The sequence below is a fragment of the Anopheles marshallii genome, assembly GCF_943734725.1.
Source record: "Anopheles marshallii chromosome X unlocalized genomic scaffold, idAnoMarsDA_429_01 X_unloc_1, whole genome shotgun sequence".
NCBI lineage: Eukaryota > Metazoa > Arthropoda > Insecta > Diptera > Culicidae > Anopheles > Anopheles marshallii.
The window spans coordinates 413281-434977 of NW_026525668.1; the positions used below are offsets into that span (position 1 = coordinate 413281).

The following is a 21697-nucleotide window of genomic DNA, read 5'->3' on the forward strand; positions in this document are numbered from 1 at the left end:
GTTCCTTGGAGGGTTATTTTGCGCAATATATGTTTCGCAATGAGCACGAGCAGAACTTGTTCACAGCCCTTATTGCAGTCATCGCACGGGAAACGCGTTGAGTGAAAACACGATACGCGCACCAACAGCAGGATAATTACCATCATTCAGTAAGTAACCTTGTTTTACTGATCAGTGTGTTTTATTGAATGCTAATATTTGTGTTGAACACATTATTTAGCCTGGCACAATGGCTCAAGGAGTTAGGTTTTAGGGCGGACCCGCAACTCTTAAAGCTGTGAATACTCCACTACGTGTCCGCAATCCGTTACACGAGTCAGCCTTTGGAAGGTTTCCCCTCCTTGAAACAAAAAACACACACACATACTTTTGCTATTACACTAACTTACTAACAACTATTTCGATAACAACTCATTAACAAAAAAAATTGTTGAAGCGCTGAATGTTGACGAGTCCATCCTACACGTGTGTTGACATAAGCAAAGATGCTACCAGTTACAATAATCCAATTTTTTTTTCGTGACCGACATAAAGCAAACAACTTATAACAATAATCCAATTACCATAAGCACACTTTATTATGCTACGTGGCATTCATATCACAGCAAGCATTAACATCGGCAAACATCTGAGCTGCTAGGTAAGCAGATTCCTTCGGATTAACCTTCTAGCGCATCGCAGGCACTAGATTGGACAATTAAGCTGCACCATTTATACCAAGAGATTGAAATAATTTTATTTCGATTTAATGACAATCTTTCCCCTGTAGACCTTCATCACTTATCTCGCGTATCGGTGTGGTTGTCCCCTTTGTAAAAGGTTTGTAAAAACAAAAACAAATATGCGTTCAATATAAAGTTATGCTACGCATCCGTTGCATGGGTTGCATCGGAAACCCTGGTTCCGTGTTAGACCACGTGACTTCCGAGCATCAGCACATAACCAGACGCTCTAAGAAAGTCACACTCAAGAACACAACATGGTACCGTGGGAATGGCAGTCAACGGAAAGAATAACTATACAATATAGAATTTTCTTGTGATTAAAATGTTGGTCATTGGTAATACGATTTTTTTTTTGTTTCAGTTGAGTTCAGTTTTTTTGTTCAGTTTTGTTTTCACCTGAGAGTTGCCATCAATCTTTCTTCTGCACAAATGTATAAGGCCTGATTATCTCTTACAAACGGAAAAGTCTCAAGACAAGCTTATCAACACAAACGGAAAAAAAATTTGCATTATGAAACCATTCTTGTGACAGGCAAGATTCGTTGAGTTATTTTTTTCGTTAAAACTTCAAAATCAATCTGTCAAAGTGATGAAACCAACAAAAACAAAACCAAAAGTGTAAACAACTGTGATTATTGTGGAGTTGTTTTGTCTTGTAGCTGATTTTAAGATAATCAATATGATTTTCTCGTACTATGTAAGCGATGATAGTAGTGACGATGAAAGAACGGAAGATCTGGCGAAACAACGCCGATTCCTTCGTAGTATTTTCGACCCTTTGGAACTTTCCAGTCAAGCGTGAGTTTAGCCTGTGAAGTTTTAGTGGAAAACATTTTTGATATGTTCTCGTGGTTATTCTTTTCAGATTTAAGAAGAATTTTCGTGTGTCGAAGGAGATCTTCCTCCATATTCTCAATGAGATTGAGCCAAAGTTTCCGCCGGTAAGGGCAAAAGGGCTTACCCCAAAGGAAATGTTGGCTGCTACGCTGCGGTTTCTAACAGAGGGTAGCTACCAAAATGGAACTGGAAAAGATTTTAATTTAGCTATTGCTCAGCCAACATTCTCCGTTGCATTTGCTAAATGTTTGACAATTTTGGAAGAAACTTTGGCTCCCAAATATATTTCTTTGCAAATGGAACCAAACGAGCAGCAAGATGCAAGACGATACTTTTTCTCCAAAAGTGGCATCCCTGGTGTTTTGATGTGTGTCGATGGTACACACATCAAAATTATTGCACCAGTGGACAGTAGGGATCTACATTTCAACCGTAAGGGCTTTTACAGCTTAAACGTGACGATTGTAAGTAAAGCAAACGTTTTGACCCTTCTCATTCATACTTCAGTGACATTTTTGTGCATTTTGATTTGAAGATTTGCGACCATCTGATGAAAATTCGGTACGTCAATGCCAAATACGCCGGAGCCAATCACGACTCGCATGTTTGGAGTGTGTGCGGAATAGATGACTTTCGCTGAAAAACATCACCGTGGAGAAGATGGGTTTAAAGTATTAGGTAAAATACAACAGCAATACCACCGTATTTGACAATGTTTATATCGTATATTTACTTTATAGCCGATGCTGCTTACCCATCAAAGCCATGGTTAGTTACACCAAAACGTAACCCGGCTCCAGACACACCAGAGGCTGCCTTCAATAAAAACCATGCAATGGGCAGGGAAATAGTGGAGCGTACAATCGGCTTACTGAAAAACAGATTTCGATGCTTGTTAGGTGCTCGACAGCTGCACTACACACCGATAAAAGCAGCTCAAATCACAAACGTGTGTTGTGCTTTACACAACATGTGCATTGCGCATAACTTAGATGGACCTAGTGAATAAATTGAACAAAAACAATAAGTATTCTTTAGAGTATCTGGATATTTTATTATCGATATCACAATAGTTGCGTAATTCACAGTTCAGTTCAATTCAGTTTTTCAGTTCAATTAATAAGATATTCATGAAATCATAATTCTAAATCACTAATGTATAATACATCTATGGACTAATTCATGTGCATATATGTTAGTCCCTGTTTGCTAGCGCCGCGTTAAAAGCTTTAGTCGCTTCTTTTAATGCTGCCGTTGATTGTTGTTGTGCCTCAATTGAGCCTTAGAAGCTATAGTAGCTTTTTTCAATGCTGCCGTTGATTCTTTCTGCACCTCTATTTGGATTTTTATCAGGTTAAGTAGCTCCTGATTTTGACGCAGCACTTCTTCCGTATTTTTACGCTTGATGCGTCTTTTTTTAGCTTGGGGCACTGTCGCGATCTGCTCCTCGGGTTGTTCCTCGGTGTTCGTTTGTTGTTGCTCGCTACTGTTATCGAAGGCTTGGTCGATGCTGGGGGCTGGTATTATGCCAAATGAACGGGCCGAGTTGCCTTCTACAGTTGCATTGAGATTGGTAAGGTTGGCTACTCTCTCTTCTACGTCGTTTAGCGGTTTCTCTTGGAATTTGCCGCCACCTGTCGCCAACAACGACGCTTTATTTGCACGCAGCTTCTTTTTTACCGCGCACTTATAGTCGAACCATACCTTTAGAACAGAAAAAGAATGTTAAAAGCAAAATATAATATTTTTTTTTTGCACTGTTAAGCTTACCCGTTTCCACGTTGCGCCCGATCTAATCGGCGGTCCAAGAGCACTAAGATGCTCGGCCATATCTTCCCAGAATTTAGTTTGGTCTCCCTTGAACATGGCCCTAGCGATGTCCGGAACACCCTCCAAAAGTTATACCATTTTATGGTATTGCACCCTGGATGTACGTATTTCTTTGTTGTCCCTGTAAAATTGTATGTACATAAGGGTTCATTGAACTATACTGTTCCGATCTCGCAAAGCAATTGCAAGATGCATTCCGCTGATGTTGGTTGACTGCTGTTGCTGTTGGAATAGGATTGGATGTACATGGCCATGCGGCCACAACATTCACAGCTAAGTTTTAAAACACCAACTGCCGTTTCGCACTAGCAACCAGTACAGTTATATATTTATATATATATATAAACATATATATTGTATAAAAACACTTCATTACTTCCTTCAGATCCATTCTGAAGTAAAATACTCACATTTTGGTTGGAACTGCACAAGAAAACGAACTGGAAACACACAGGACCGAGTGAGTTTGGCGCCTTTCCGTTGCGAATAGGTGACGGAAAACAGTTTGACAAATACGAGTCTCCGTTTGTGTTAAAGAATACAAATTCTTGACAGTGGGTTTGTGAGTTTGTGTTTCGTTAAATTTTATTTTTCCAACAGACAACACAAACGGCTGTCATAATTCGAATCTTCCGTTTTTGACAACTTGTCTTGTCAATTTGTATGTGATAATCAGGCCTATAGTTTCGGGAATAACACGTGATATTCTCCTTTTTTGATGATGATCCTTGAAAATATCATTGATTTCATCGCGTTTAGTTCTCTTCCACAACAAATAGCGCAAAGCCAAGCTTGTACACGCCTCCAGTTCATCATATGAATCCATTCTACAAATAAACACAAAGAAAGTAAAAAAATATTCGTTTTAGTAGCTATCCAGTATTGATCATAACAATTTAACTGGTTATACTACTAATGACAAAACTTCAATGAGCAACACAGCGTAGAATGATATTTTTACTAATCGTTCCAACGTACCTCGTAGAAGCAAGCAAAAAGCCGCTAAAAATTATACTATTTCGATGAGATGCATCTAATGAAATTAACTTGTTGCAAAAATCAAAGAAGAGTAGCGTACTACAGAAGTACTTCGTCGGTGCCAAAGACGACCTCCACCGATTAACGATGCCATGTAGCATATCTTCATTGCGTTGATTTAGGCCTTGTGAGCTGTAGTGTTGAAATAATTTCCCAATCGTAAAGGGAAACCACGGGTACTTGGGAACGTTGCTGAATGATGATGGTAAGGTTTGTGCAAAGGTTAAGGTATTAGAATGCTGGGATTGGTAGAAACAAAGTAGAGAGACACTTGACTAACGAAAACTCACTTTTAAGAGCTTAAAGCTAAATTAAATGGAAAAAGGCAAGTTACTTTTGCGGTAGACTCAGCAACGAACGCATCTACTACGAACGCTGCTAGGTGCAATGTCTCAGCCGAATCGTCTTTGATGCCTTCCATCCACAGCATGACCCGCAACGGGTAGGTTTGTGTCAAATTGTAACTTATCAACTTGAATCGCTAGCCCAAATAAAGAAAATAATTGAGCAAGGCCCGATGCACGAACCCAGAGATGAGCGTGAATCTTACAATTCTGAAAATAAACGGACCCACAGCGTGATCGAGACAATTGGCTTGAATTCAAACAAGAGGCATGTGCAAGCGGCACTATTTGAGGGACATAAGCGAATCAAGCTGACTTGCGCAACGAAGCACAAATTATTTACGAGATGTTGGGATTTAAGATGCACATGTGTAAACAAAAATGCATTGAGCATAGGACTCATGAGACCACAAGTCGACACTGATGGAAACGGAATAACCGACGGATCAAGTGTTTGTTTGGAAAGGACCAACGCACAAATAACCAACTTATCCCACACACAGCACATTCACCAACACATGTGAACGCGTCGTCGTGTCGTGATTCTTACCAATAATACGAAACATTATTAGTATATAAGCAACGAAATTTTGTTGAATAAAGGTAGATTAGATTCAGAACCTTGGCGGAAAACCTTGTTTCCTCAGCCCCATCGCCCGTGAATCGTATTCCATTTTTCTACCACAGTAAGGCACGATTTGCGAAAGGGGGGGATTACTTCCAAAAACAAAATTTGGAAAGGGCCATTGATTTTTTTTTCTTCGACTCTGCACGTTGCATTTAAGCAAAAAATCAAAGAATGCGCTGCAGCATGCTTAGAGAATAAAAAACACCACACACTCGAAAAAAAAGCACCAGAATTAATGCACAACTCGGTATCCAAAACAAGGATTCACCTCATTGATGCCAAAAAACCATTATCGCACATTCCATTCGCACCGTTACACAATCTTACCGGCCTCGCATTTTAGTTGAGTATACGAAGAGTAAGCAGTAGCATCATCCTACTCCCGGTCGGTAGATTCAAAACGACCTAGCATCTATTCCGACTTGACCACCTTCGGAAACAATGATCCGCCATTGTTTTGTGACCCTCCTAAACTTCTTTGATGTCGAAATGAGAATAATAAATTCATCATTTGCTCGAGATATTAATATTTTATTATTTCAGTTACTACTGTGATAGTTACCAAATGGTTATGGTGCCTGATACGGACTAACAGTGCTTCACCAAAAACAAGCTGTTCAAAACAAATATTTTATAAACGAAACAGTATGTTCCCATAAACCTAGGTGTAATGTATTGTAATACAAGTGTACATTCTAAACTAAATAAGAAAAATTGAATTCGCTAACACCACCATACCTTGTACTGTAAAAGGTGCTCCAGCATCTGCACGAGATCATTCTCGATCGTGAAATAATAAAGGTAACATCCCTAGAACATCACATAGTTTGGCGACGAGGAAAAAGGCAACGCGTGAAAGTCTTCTCTGTCCAATAATCGTATACATTGATCTGTGTCGGGTCATTGTTCAGTAGTCAGTCTATCTCAAGTCAGAGATTGTGAAGTGAAGAGTGCGTGAGTGTGTTAGTAGTGAGACGAGTATGCCCACCAGTGACGACAAGAAACCTTCAACGTCGCAAGCAGTAAAAATGGCCATTCCAATGTACGGACACATGGAACAGTTTGTCGTCGGGGAAAAGTTTTACGAATAAGTAAATCGATTAGTACAGTTTTTTATCGTCAACGACATAACGGAGGAGAAGAAAGTACCAATGCTAGTAACCATGGCAGGTCCGTCGTTGTATTCAGTTGCATTCCGTTTATGTTCTCCAGTCGAGCCATCGCAAAAGCCATTTGCGGAGTTGATCGCATTGTTAAAGCAGCACCTGGACCCATATGTAAACGTGGTCGGAGAGCGATACAAATTTCGAAAGTGTGAGCAATCAGCAAGCCAAACGATAACGGATTTCATCATCGAGCTAAAGGCTTCAGCACAGTCCTGTGAATACGAGTCGTTTTTGCAACAAGCGCTGAGAGATCAGTTCGTAGCCGGAGTGCACAACGCTACCTTACGCACGAAATTGCTCACGGAACGTAGACTCACGTAGACTTTCGAACGTGCATGTGATATCGCCAGAAGTTTTGAAGCTGCAGAACACGAGTCTAAGGGAATACAGGGCACCGCGAAACTGGCGGCATTGAAGTCACGATCGTTCCATAAACAGTCAGAGAAAACACAAGGTGGCAAGGTCGGTCACATCTCATCATTGTGTCGAATGAAAAACACTAAAAATCGTGTGGCAGAACTGGTCGACGCTACGAAGCAGTGGAATTCGAATCGGCTAGATGCAGTGGAAGAGACATCGTAGGCAGCAACAAGTGAGAGAAACGAAATCTTCCGATCGGTGATAAGCGGCACAAGTCCGAAGCGGATCCTGCTACAATCGAGTTGGAGATCGAAGGTGTGCATATACGTTTTGAGGTGGACACCGGTGCGTGCGAGTCGGTGATTTGGAGAGAAATGCATGCGGAGAAACTATCACACATACCGATGCAGAATACGGCAAAAGTGTTTCAAACGGTATCAGGGCAGGAACGGTATCGTCCAGTAGGAGAGATTGTAGTTCAGGCGAGGAGTACAAACGTTGATTTCGAGTCGTTACATCTTTTTATTCTACAACCGGAGAGGAAAAAGTTCCTTACACCGCTTCTGGGTCGCTCGAGTTTAGATGTCATTGTACCAGAATGGAGAAAAATGGTGAGTCTCAATTTATCATTTATTAGTACGAGTCAACACGATCTTAAGTATAAAATCCAATATCAATTTCCGTATGTGTTTTCTGGGGATACCATACAAGCAATTAAAGGTTTTACAGCAGATATTGTTTTTAAACAAAACGCTGTGCCTATTTTTCACAAACCATATGCGGTTCCATTTGAGTTTAGAGAACGCGTGGAAAAAGAATTAGACCGCATGGTGGATAGCGGAATTATTATTCCGGTGCGTTCGTCAACATGGGCTAGTCCTATTGTAGTTACACCGAAAAAGGACGGGTCAATTCGAATTTGTCTAGATGGAAAAGCAACATTAAATCGGTTTATTTCCACAGAACATTATACTTTGCCTGTTATTGGAGACATTCTAGCAAATTAATCAAATTTCAGTTTTTTTTGCAAAATCGATTTAACTGGAGCGTATTTCCAAGTCAATATATCGAAAACTGCGCAAGAATTATGTGTCATCAACACACATCGAGGATTATTTAAATATACCAGGATGCCTTTTGGGATAAGTTCAGCGCCGTCTGTATTTCAATCCATTATCGACCAAATTTTACTAGAAACCAGTGCAATTCCTTATTTGGATGATATTTTGATTGGTGGAAGTACCTTGCTTGAATGTAAAGAAAATGTAACACAAGTCTTACATAGGTTAAATAAGAACAAAGTACATATTAATTGGACCAAATCAAGATTTTTCGAAACAGAAATAGAACACCTCGGGTTTATGCTTACACCCAAGGGAATTCGTCCCAATCCTAAAAAAGTGGAGGTAATTTGTTTTGCTCCTGCACCTAAAGATATAGGTCAATTACAGTCGTTTTTAGGTCTTTTGAACTACTACCATAGGTTTTTGTCGAACTTATCGTCGGAGTTACATAACACACATACACAGCTAAAAAAGGATAACAAATTTATATGGTCACCTGAGTGCCAAAACACATTCGAACGAAGTAAAGAAATGTTAGTTTCCAATGATGTATTAGAAGCGTATGATCCCAAAAAGCCACTAATACTTACAACGGATGCTAGTCCATATGGGGTTGGTGCCGTTCTAACTCATGTCGTCGGGTTAGTAGAGAAGCCGGTATATTTTACGTCATCAACATTAACAGACGCACAAATAAACTATGGACAGATACATAGAGAGGCTTTGGCAGTAGTGTTTGGTATCAAGAGGTTTCATAAGTATTTGTACGGTACGAGTTTTACACTCGTTACAGATAGTTCGTCACTCAAACAAATTTTTGATCCGCACAAAGGGTCATCAGCCGTTGCAATTTTGAGATTGCACAGATGGGCTGTTACACTGTCGAACTACTCATATAGCGTAGTACATAAAACGGGTAAAAAAAATAGGTAATGCTGATGCGTTGACTCGATTACCGTTACCTATTGAAAACCGGATTGAACACATGTCAGTCGCACGGTATAATGTGCAAGCATTTTTCAGTAATGATAAAATAATAGAGGAACAGCAAAGAGATAAAATTGTCACTAACATTGTAAAGGGAACAAAAGATGGGTGGTCTAAAGTTCTAGATGATCAAATGAAAGCTTACGCAAGATTAGGTCACAATTTTGAGGTAGAAAATAATTGTCTTTACTTTGATGACCGTGTAGTAGTGCCAAAATCACTACCGCGTCAGGTGTTAGAAAAATTGCATGAAAATCATGACGGTGTCATAAGAATGAAGATGATCGGTAGATCTTATTGTTAGTGGAAGGGATTTGATAAAGACGTGATAGAGTAAGTTAAGGCGTGTTCTACTTGTCAAAAAACACAAAAAATTCCGGAAGAAATAGTTACGTCTACTTGGCCTTCAGCCAGTCATGCTTTTCAGCGTCTTCATTTAGAATTGTTTCATTTTGAAGGTAATACTTTTTTGATAGTTGTCGACGCTTATTCAAAATTTATAGATGTCAAACTTCTAAGAAAAACGTGTACTGAGAGTGTATTAGAAAAGCTAGAAGAAATTTATACTTATTTTGTACTACCTACGGAAGTTTGTTCGGATAACGGTTCACCGTTCAATTCGTCAGAGTTTATCAAAGGATGCAAGGCAAATAATATCAAAGTGTTGAAATCACCGCCATACCATCCGCAGTCGAATGGATTAGCGGAGAGGGGAGTTCAGACGATCAAAAAAATGTTGAAGAAGAATTTGTGTGATGAGCGATTGAGCCAATACCATTACAGCGCAAGTTTAATCGAATTTTATTTGATTATCGTAACACTCCAGCTACTTCTACTACTTGGCACGTAAAATTCGTAATAGGCTATTGAGAGCTTGGTGCGTCTTATATGTTTTTAATGCCCAATTCCTGATTAGTTCATCAAAGGACAGCTCCGCACTTGGCTCGGTGTGGTGTCCAATGTGGTTTCAACTTCATCGTCCCCAGCGTTGTTGTTTTCGAAACCCTCATTGTCATCGCACTCGTCGATATTTATCCAATCACAGACGATTTCTCCTTCCATAATATGTAAGGGGTATGGATCTGAAAAGAAAAATAACAAATAACGTATTTATATGTCGAATGATTTTAAAAATAGTTCAGAAACATGTCATTACAATTTAACACTTTACTTACCACACAGCGAAACATCATGTGCACGTTCTGCATTCGTTGTTGCTGCCTGGACGCTGTCCAGTCCATTTGTGCTACTGTCTCCAAATAATCTCGTTTTCAAGTCGCATTAGCCTAGCCAACGAGCCCGAATCACGCATTCTTTTTGCCATTCTTTCTTCTCAGATTGCACAAAACTGCACTGTATAAATGCACTAAATGATTTTGTCTATCGCTTGATAACAATTCAGCCACACAAATGTTCGTTACAATTACGGTAGCTAAAATCACTAGTTCACTGCACTGTTGTCTATTTCATTTAATCACAATTCCGATGCACTTTTGATTGCAAAAATCTTAACAATCAGCAAAGCAGCAAACGCAACCGAATATAGCGACTGTCCGATTCGAATTGACAGGATTATGTAATGTGCTCATTTTTATATTACTTTGACAACAGGGATCAGGGGTAGACGTATATTCAAAAACAAATAATTTTTAGCGTTAGATAAAGATTGTACCTATATTAAAGATATTACCTTAATTATTTCAAAGTAGAAAATAATGATATTTACCCTGTTGAAGTTTCGTTGAGTACAGGTAAAGCCGATCAAAGCAGGTTAAGAACACGTTGCTAGGCACAGATAAATTTTACCCAGGCATTGCCTATTCGATCAGAGGCTGAAATTAACTAGGAGATGCATACATCCATTAAATTCTTGAAGAGTATAAGAGTATTTCTGTAGGAGATTATTTTCTGTTAGTTAGATGGATTAGATTAGATTCGATGAAAACCGCATGTCATTCGAACATAAACTAAAATATTTGATAGTAACAACACGCGGGTCAAACCAAAAGGTAATTCCCGATTTGAGAGTGTTACATGTGGAAGAAAGCTGTTACATGTTAGTAGAAACATTTTAAGGTTTCGAACTACGTTTAGTCGTATAGCCAGGATGACTTTTGGATGAGGTTTTTTGTGTAACATTTTGTTGGAGCACAGTGATTGCAGAGGCAGAGAGGGAGACAGGTTTTTAAACCGTAATATACAAAGCGCATGTAACACCAGGTAATACACCGGGTAATAAATACACGCACATAATATTTTGAGTACGAGGTACATTTGATTGCTGAGGCACAACTAGTATAAGGCTATGAAACCCGAACACAAAGAGGGCGTCTAACAACAGGTAACACAAGACGGAAGACAATTTTAACCCACACACAATTGTCTACATTAAGCTAATTCCACGTGTAATATTTCTCGTGCATTATGTGATTGAAGATAGATGTTACGTTTTTGGACATGAAGCAGCATTGAACCACAATACACAGCACAAATATAGAAGGATGAAATGTTTACTTCTTATGAGCAACGGTGACGCTGCAGGAAAACACACGCGGAAAGATCACACACTAACGAAAAACAGCTATTTTCATCACTTTGTACCTTCTAAAACACTGCCCGAATCGGGAAACCAATTCACATATCGAAAATACACTGAATTTTTAGGTTTACACGGACTTTCACGCAGAAGCAAGCGGATTGCTGCTAACATGTTTTCGAAGTGTCAACTTTGGTTGCTTTCATCCATGGCTGAAGAGTAGAACAGCTTGAGATTACAGTTAACGCAGTTAAAGCGAGACAGAATGATCGTCATAAATTGCGAGCGAAACAAAATCGGTTTGCTCGCTGTCGCGGCACACACACAATCAAAAACTCCTCGCTCAAACACTCAACTTTGCTATTGTTTGCTCAAATTTGCTATATTTGCTATTGCGCGAGTAAAATGCAAAGTTCGCTCGTGTCTTCCTACGTTTACCCACGTTCTTCAGCCCCTTGGCCTGTAAATCGCACTCGTTTTTTCTATCATTGTCTGTAGGGAGGTAGCGCACAATCGTTTTCGCTCGCGTTTTCGCCATCCAAGTGACTGAGGGTTTTTTCCCGACCTCCATTATCAATGTGCTCGCCGAAGCAACCAGGGAATGCAGGGAAAATAAAAACACCACGCACTTATTGCACGGAAAAGGCACACTTTTTCACTTATAAACACGACACTCGCAAATCGCACTGCACCTCCGAATCAAGTGTAAAAAATGCATGTCATTTAGGGTGACAGTGACATTCTGTGCGACTGCCCAAGCGATAAAAAATGTTGTACTAAAACGACCCAAGTGACAAAAAGTTGCAATTTTTCAAAAAAGTTCCAAAAAATTCCTGGCAGGATGCGGGATAATTCGGGAAAATTTTGCGTTAATTTCTGATATACATTTCACCCCGATCCACCAACCCGTTTCCATTTTATTAGGGAAAAACGAAAAGTTTTGTACTAAAAATAGTACTACATTTCAAGTGCCGGGAAAATTCGGTTGTGCGAACTGGTATAACTATTGATTGGCTTAGGAAAGAGTCACAGCTTCTCCAGAAAACCAACCCCAAGACAACAATCCATAGAAACTGTCGCAATAAAGGTAAAACTTGGAGATCTTCACGTGACAAATCTGAGATGCAAATCTGTTTATATCCCCGATAGCCAATAATTGGTGTGGACAAGGACTGCCAAGCGCCTTCTCAGAAAACCTCACTACGACCACAGAGTCTGTTAAGGGTCGTAGAATTTTAATTTGTTCTGCACTACGACTTTGTGGTCTTAAAAGCATATTGGTTCGAAATCGTGCTATTTTATACCAAGAAGTTAATGGTAATGTTGGTGGGAAGGCAGGAGAAGGGGTGTAATTTTTGGAAAGTTTCAGGAATCCCTTTGTAAGCTTTCATCGTTGTTTGAAACATTTCAAAGTTCGTTCATTTATTCCTTTGATCCCTCAGAAATGTTCTTCTTTGCTTCGTTTAGTTTCCTCCATTGTTATGTGGCTGCGTTGAGTAATTAGAGCGGTGCACTGTTGTGTGTGGATGCTTTAACGAGATCCCAACTAGCCTGACGTCTAAGGCCGCCAAAATTAGAAAAAAGCAAAAACCTTACGAGTATGTCTACGAGCAAGTCAACGGACTGTCCCACTTTGAGGGGGTTTTTGACGTTTGGCAATGGGTTTGACAGTTGTCAAGTAGGGGGGTTTGGAACGTTGGAAACCATTTTGGATCGATTGGAAATTGTAAAAAAAAAAACCGTTATTATTTACCACTACATTTCCCCCGTCCTCGTCTACTTTTTCTCTCGGTTATTGTTCATACACTGTACACATGTGATCATATATGTACGTTCTATTGCTGTGAGGGGAGAAGATATTATGTATTGTGTATGTGTGTAATTTATTATATAGAAATATTTTTCTGTTCAGAAAGTGCGATGCTCGTAGTATCCGGCTCTAGCGTTGATCCAAGAATGTGTTCTGAAAGAAATACAGTCAAGATTGTGTTACGCACTCTGCTATCAGAGCGCTCATGGTGCGAGACGTTAATAATCGCGTTTTATTTTACATTTGCGTATAAGCAGTGTTTAATTTATCATTCGACTATGCGAAAGTATCAACGTGATTTCCGTGTGTTTGGAAATCGAGTTTTGTTATCTTGTGGTGATTATGGGAAGAATAATGGTTTTTTGATACTTTCCAGTATTAATTTAATATAAGGAAATACATTTTGTCCTTTTTATGTATGTTACGCACGTTGTGTATGATAACAATTCATATTTCAAATGTTCCTGGAAAAAATTATGGAAAAGTCACTAGGTGTTAAATGCTTTTTTATCATAACGGCGTGCAGCTTGTTGTTTACACGATGAATCCTGTAAGTAAAAAGTTAATTTTGGTTAGGGCTACATCAGTAAAACTAACGGTGGGTATGTTTATATTTCAGAAACACGATAAAGAGAATACTGCTGCAAGCAATAACCGTAACAACGATGTAAGTATGTACATGAGCAAACATAACGAAGTTGAGTGCTATTGTATGTTAAGAATCCGAAAACTATCATTGTATTGTGTTTGATGTTGTACGCTACACTCATAGTTCACGGAATGATATGAATTTTCCAGCCAGTACAATAAAAAACAGTGCCAAATGAACATAACACTCAGTTATGTTCAGCTTCAATTATGCTAGCTATATTTGATTGTGTGATTTGTTAGTTCAATTACCGATTTTACCTGATTTCTATAACTATCTATTTGATGTCATGAACGTATAACTATAACCTTGAATTAAATGAAGTTTTACAACGTTTATTTATATTTTTTATAGGACTCTGCACATCACGCACACTATCAATTTGATCACACTTATACACCACTTATGTATGAGGTATCTTCTTCGAAAACAAGAAAACGTTATGCAAGCCATGCAACTTCGAAAATGAAGTTAAAGACTCTGAAAGATTCCCGATTGTCGATTCAGGATCATTCGTATAGTTCAGCGACATTACCTGTGCAGTTCTCGCTAGCTATTACTTCATCAGCCGTGCCTGCACGTTCGAAAACATCAGCTTACAGACGTAAAATACCAGCCATACGTGCAGAGTTTGAAACACCAGTGAATGCTTCTAGTTCGAAGGCTCTACCTACTGCTCCATCGTCCGCAACACCAACTGTACCTGAAAGGTATATTGCTCCAACCATTCCGTGCAGTTCAAAGCTACATATTGCTCCATCGTTCACTACACCAACTGTACCTGAAAGGTATGAAACTCCAGCCATTCCTTGCTGTTCGAAGGCTTTACCTACTGCTCCATCTTCCAAAACAACAACCATACCTGTAAGTTGTAAGACACCGGTCAGTTATACAAGAACAGAAACTGTTCCTTCAGGCTTTGAAGCTGAAACCATACCATTAGCATCTACATCTCAAACTGTTACGGCTACCGTTTATGACCAGCATATCCTTTCAAACCCATCATCACCTCTAGAAATCACCCCAACAAAAGAATCTGACCTTCTCACTAATTTGCATCCTTTGCAGAATGAACATACATTATCGTATATCGTGCCCTCGAATCAGTCTTCTGGAACAGAAAGTTCACACTACATGCACATTATTGAAAAGGAGCTAAAAGCTCTTCGACAAGGCCAAGAATATTTGCTAACTACTTTCGAGTGTGCTATGGAAGCTGTTGGTGCTTTAACACCATCTACTTCTTTTAGCATGCAACCGATTAAATCTAAGGAGTCGATGGTAGAATTTGATACCCGACTTGCCGAACCAGATTACATGGCACAAGTGATAGCGTATTTAAAACGAACGACAGGGGAATATCGTCCTATCAATTTGATGCACCGATCCATAGATTTGCTGTTCGATTTGGAGTTTTTCGCATCCTGCAGTTGGAGTGGAATAGGCATTCCTAACCCAAAAATCCCTTTCAAAGTTCATACCAATATCCTTAAACTTTTTGGCCTACTAGGAACAACGGACGGAGTGGAGTTCCCGGAATGGAGTATTCGCGAGTACTTTAAAGATAAATTCTATCATGCGAAGCAAAGGTTACAGAACTACAAACGTATTCGAACATCAAGCCCACGTCCATTTACTCGTTCCAATAGGCTTAGTGCAAGAAAAAATGCTTTAGAAAATCAAGCAAATCCGCAATCCTCCTTTTCTGGGGTATCTGGAGCACCTGAAAGCACCTAAAAATAATATCAGATCACAATGATAACACAATAACAAAGGAATAAATACTGCGTGTCATCAGATAAGCAGACTGAAATGCATTACCTAAAATAAAAAAAATAAACGTTTTGTTTAAATCGTTGAAAGAATATATTTATTACAAAAAATAGCAAGAACTAATCCTTCTTTACACTGCTTTAATAGGTAAAGTAACATTCGAAATCCATTTCTCTTAGTCTAAACCTAATTAGGTTAATTAATAGATTAATCTATTAGCGTATGCACAAGGGGAGCAAACATCGTAAGTCCCTCGTTATCTAACTTGACGGCAACCATCTTACCTTTGACATCAGAAGTTTTATATTCGAAAGTATTAGGAGATAAATTTGAAATTTTGCCTTTACAAATATTGATGACCCCTGATGATACCGGCTCATCGAAATATTCCTCCGGATCAATCAACTTCCTACCGATTAATTTTATAGTCCCTGACGATTTTTCTGCAGAACAAAACCTGATTAGCTCTTTTTCTGGCGAAAGAAACCAACCGTCGCGATTATTGGGCCTTAGGATAAAATCCTTCATGGTTACAACTATATTGTCACCTGAACCCTTCAATGTCGTTTCATTATCCGGTCTCATTTTCGAAATGGTTAACTGTTCGAATTCAGAATACCTGTTCACAGCTTGCTCTAAGCATCTATGTCCGTGTCTAAGCATACCTTTCATATGCTGAAGAGCATTTTCAAAAGGATACGCAGACATTGTATTCAGAGGCCCTAAACGTTTTACTTCTTCAGTTACATGCAACAAGTTATGTACGTTACTACTAATATAACCTTCCCCATAGATTTCTTCATAATGCGAAACGAAATCGTTTAGCATGTCGGATGCCTCGTCCCAAAAATCTTTATACACATTTGAAGACAACAGCGTTATTGCAACAAAATATAACATAAAATGCTAATATGCTTCTGCTGATATGTTACCTCTCAGCACTACTATGCTAGCATAGAACAAAAAACTACTAAACTCCGATCCTTTCCAATGTTTCAAATCTTCTAAACCTCGTAACTTGCGATGTACTTCAGAAGTAAAATCTCTTCTACTGAACCCGGCTTCGATGACCCGTAGAATATAGCCACTGCCATAGGTGGTATGTGGGGCATATCTTCGATGGACATTAAAATCGGCCAAAACGTGCTTTCACTGCTCCTGTGTAGAGGCAATCCGTCAACAAAGAATTTTAAGGGAAGCTCAGAAACATTTCCCAGATGGTTGCCACTGCAAAAACAGGGTATAATAAAATAAAAAAGGGTATATAAAATATGTCAGAATATCGTCAGTAGTAAAACATTACGCTAATCGCTTACCTGAATCGAATATTGAGGCAGTTAGCCACTCCGTGGTACCAAAAACGACCCCCTTGAACAGGTACTATATCTTTTTGTACCCTGCTGGTTCTAAGCAGGGTACGAGCATCCTTCGGCACAACGCATGAAGTTTTTTCACGGATGATTCTCAATATCATGTTTATCGATGTGTGAGCCGAGTTTGTTTTTAATGCCCAATATTGAAGGCAGGCATCCAGGGACTGTTGACCAAAGTCAAACTCTAAAGTTTCTTCGGTATTAATATCCTCGTCGTCATCTGATATCTCATCATCGAGTGGAACGTCCACGTGCTCCGTTGGCTCCATGGCATCCGTCTCAGCATAGATAGGTCCATCATCGTGAGAAGTAGCAGCATCGTTTCGTGGCTCTGTAAAACATAAATTAATACACACATGTAATTAATGGTTTAATACAATTTCACTAACGAGAACAATAATCGCACATACCATTTGCTGAAGGTAAATTATCCTCACAAGTGCACGGACACGTACATTCACTTGCACGCATAACTGCTGCTATTTTAGCTTTACGCCGGTAAAACGGTTTACTATGACGCACTTGCTGAGCATCCATGCTTTAATATTTAAGCAATTTAGCAGTTTAACAATTTCACTTATTCAAGTCACTTATTTTGTCACTTGTTATCGCAGTTAATATCACTTTTAAAACACTGTAACAATTGGTTCACTAAAAATTGAGCAAGAAATTGCGTTCTTCACTGTTCAAAATAACGAACCAGAATGGTAAACAAACTTGTTTTTTTCAAACTTTTCACTTCGTGTTCTTCTTCTTTGACCTGTTCAGGTATCAAATATTCGGAGGTACGGCCAAACGCTCTAACACATTCTCACAGTGTGTTTACTTCGGCTCGCCTCGTGTATTGCGCCTGTAGGAGTAACAGTGTGAGAACATCAGCCGCACTCGCTCTAGCACATAGAAACATCCATCGCAAGGCTAGTTGGGATAAAGCAGTGTTCTGTGACAGCGTCATCGCCATTTTGCCGCAGTAGTGATGGTTGCTTTTTATAATTATCATCAGTTTATTTTTAAGAAGCTTAGATTTAAACAATGTTCTCTTTTCATATAATAGAATCATCCCATTTCGTGACAATATGTGTAGCACTATTATGAATAGTACCAGCGTCATCTTCAAGGCCAATGTGTATGTCTTCACTTGTGTATGTGAGCATGTGTGTTCACCATTTGTATGCATGTCACTTTGTGGTTCCGTTATGTTTGAATAGAACGAAGAAAATAAAGAACCTTTAACGAGCTGTAGCGATGAGAAAGGAGATAAAGTTTTGTATAGGAATCATCACGATGAATATGTTAAATGGATTCCTGCGTTAGTATTAGAAAAAATAAGTTCCAATCGATATTTGATAAATGTGCACGGTAATGTTAGAATGGTTCATACTAATCAGATTCGGACATCTGATCTATCGGATGAATTCCATCCGTCAGTACCCACGGTCAGTACGCCAGTAGGGAAAGATAAAACAACTGTAAACGTGACAGACAAACAAACGGTTAGTTCGAAAAGAAGACGAAGTGAATCTACATCTCCTAAACTAAGAATATCTAAAAGAATACGCGACAGGGACAGAAAAAACTAACTGGTTATTTAGTTGCTTGTTAATGCAATACATATTGTTTTGTTAGGCTATCTAAAATCTCATTTAAAGCTGGGAGAAGTGTAATGTATTGTAATACAAGTGTGCATACTAATCTTAATAAGAAATATTGAAGTCACTAACACCACCATACCTTGTACTGTAAAAGGTGCTCCAGCATCTGCACGAGATCATTCTCGATCATGAAATAATAAAGGTAACATCCCTAGAACATCACATAGTTTGGCGACGAGGAAAAAGGCAACGCGTGAAAGTCTTCTCTGTCCAATAATCGTATACATTGATCTGTGTCGGGTCATTGTTCAGTAGTCAGTCTATCTCAAGTCAGAGATTGTGAAGTGAAGAGCGCGTGAGTGTGCTAGTAGTGAGACGAGTATGCCCACCAGTGAAGAGAAGAAACCTTCAACGTCGCAAGCAGTAAAAATGGCCATTCCAATGTACGGACACATGGAACAGTTTGTCGTCGGGGAAAAGTTTTACGAATAAGTAAATCGATTAGTACAGTTTTTTTTATCGTCAACGACATAACGGAGGAGAAGAAAGTACCAATGCTAGTAACCATGGCAGGTCCGTCGTTGTATTCAGTTGCATTCCGTTTATGTTCTCCAGTCGAGCCGTCGCAAAAGCCATATGCGGAGTTGATCGCATTGTTAAAGCAGCACCTGGACCCATATGTAAACGTGGTCGGAGAGCGATACAAATTTCGAAAGTGTGAGCAATCAGCAAGCCGAACGATAACGGATTTCATCATCGAGCTAAAGGCTTCAGCACAGTCCTGTGAATACGAGTCGTTTTTGCAACAAGCGCTGAGAGATCAGTTCGTAGCCGGAGTGCACAACGCTACCTTACGCACGAAATTGCTCACGGAACGTAGACTCACGTAGACTTTCGAACGTGCATGTGATATCGCCAGAAGTTTTGAAGCTGCAGAACACGAGTCTAAGGGAATACAGGACACCACGAAACTGGCGGCATTGAAGTCACGATCGTTCCATAAACAGTCAGAGAAAACACAGACCGCGGGAAGAAAGAGCAAATTTGAAATATCACGCGGTGCATCGAAGTTATCATGGGAAAACGAACAGGGCTGTTGTCGCTGTGGTAGGGCTCACAATCCGGAGTCTTGTCCTGCTAAGCAATGGAAATGTTACACCTGTGGCAAGGTCGGTCACATCTCATCATTGTGTCGAATGAAAAACACTAAAAATCGTGTGGCAGAACTGGTCGACGCTACGAAGCAGTGAAATCCGAATCGGCTAGATGCAGTGGAAGAGACATCGCAGGCAGCAACAAGTGAGAGAAACGAAATCTTCCGATCGGTGATAAGCGGCACAAGTCCGAAGCGGATCCTGCTACAATCGAGTTGGAGATCGAAGGTGTGCATATACGTTTTGAGGTGGACACCGGTGCGTGCGAGTCAGTGATTTCGAAAGAAATGCATGCGGAGAAACTATCACACATACCGATGCAGAATACGGCAAAAGTGTTTCAAACGGTATCAGGGCAGGAACGGTATCGTCCAGTAGGAGAGATTGTAGTTCAGGCGAGGAGTACAAACGTTGATTTCGAGTCGTTACATCTTTTTATTCTACAACCGGAAAGGAAAAAGTTCCTTACACCGCTTCTGGGTCGCTCGAGTTTAGATGTCATTGTACCAGAATGGAGAAAAATGGTGAGTCTCAATTTATCATTTATTAGTACGAGTTAGCACGATCTTAAGTATAAAATCCAATATCAATTTCCGTATGTGTTTTCTGGGGATACCATACAAGCAATTAAAGGTTTTACAGCAGATATTGTTTTTAAACAAAACGCTGTGCCTATTTTTCACAAACCATATACGGTACCATTTGAGTTTAGAGAACGCGTGGAAAAAGAATTAGACCGCATGGTGGATAGCGGAATTATTATTCCGGTGCGTTCGTCAACATGGGCTAGTCCTATTGTAGTTACACCGAAAAAGGACGGGTCAATTTGAATTTGTCTAGATGGAAAAGCAACATTAAATCGGTTTATTTCCACAGAACATTATCCTTTGCCTGCTATTGACATTCTAGAAAATTAATCAAATTTCAGTATTTTTGCCAAATACGATTTAACTGGAGCGTATCTCCAAGTCACTCTATCGAATACTGCGCAAGAATTATGTGTCATCAACACACATAGAGGATTATTTAAATATACCAGGATGCCTTTTGGGATAAGGTCAGCGCCGTCTATATTTCAATCCATTTTCGACCAAATTTTACTAGGAACCAGTGCAATTCCTTATTTGGATGATATTTTGATTGGTGGAAGTACCTTGCTTGAATGTAAAGAAAATGTAACACAAGTCTTACATAGGTTAAATAAGCACAAAGTACAAATTAATTGGACCAAATCAAGATTTTTCGAAACAGAAATAGAACACCTCGGGTTTATGATTACATCCAAGGGAATTCGTCTCAATCCTAAAAAAGTGGAAGCAATTTGTTTTGCTCCTGCACCTAAAGATATAGGTCAATTACAGTCGTTTTTAGGTCTTTTGAACTACTACCATAGATTTTTGCCGAACTTATCGTCGGAGTTACACCCATTGTATAATAATTTGCTAAAAAAGGATAATAAATTTATATGGTCACCTGAGTGCCAAAACGCATTCGAACGAAGTAAAGAAATGTTAGTTTCCAATGATGTATTAGAAGCGTATGATCCCAAAAAGCCACTAATACTTACAACGGATGCTAGTCCATATGGGGTTGGTGGTTAGTAGAGAAGCCGGTATATTTTACGTCATCAACATTAACAGACGCACAAAGAAACTATGGACAGATACATAGAGAGGCTTTGGCAGTAGTGTTTGGTATCAAGAGGTTTCATAAGTATTTGTACGGTACGAGTTTTACACTCGTTACAGATAGTTCGTCACTCAAACAAATTTTTGATCCGCACAAAGGGTCATCAGCCGTTGCAATTTTGAGATTGCACAGATGGGCTGTT

General features: G+C 39.4%; 2 protein-coding genes and 2 pseudogenes across 2 annotated transcripts; 2 read left to right on the top strand and 2 right to left on the bottom strand.

Annotated features, from left to right (window-relative positions):
* Window positions 1-1404: 1404 nt before the first annotated feature.
* LOC128716767 (putative nuclease HARBI1) lies at window positions 1405-2571 on the top strand. Its single transcript, XM_053811376.1, is given in 5 exon segments — window positions 1405-1523; window positions 1591-2026; window positions 2098-2192; window positions 2194-2240; window positions 2303-2571. Coding segments are annotated over 5 exon segments (966 nt in total).
* A 233-nt stretch (window positions 2572-2804) lies between these two features.
* On the bottom strand, window positions 2805-3470 carry LOC128716748 (uncharacterized; annotated as a pseudogene).
* A 10396-nt stretch (window positions 3471-13866) lies between these two features.
* On the top strand, window positions 13867-15711 carry LOC128716749 (uncharacterized). The gene is made up of 3 exons (XM_053811360.1): window positions 13867-13875; window positions 13945-13992; window positions 14959-15711. The coding sequence occupies exons 1-3, from the start codon at window positions 13867-13869 to the stop codon at window positions 15709-15711; spliced, it is 810 nt and encodes a 269-aa protein (XP_053667335.1).
* Window positions 15712-15954: 243 nt separating this feature from the next.
* LOC128716750 (uncharacterized) lies at window positions 15955-17389 on the bottom strand (annotated as a pseudogene).
* Between the last annotated feature and the right edge of the window lie 4308 nt (window positions 17390-21697).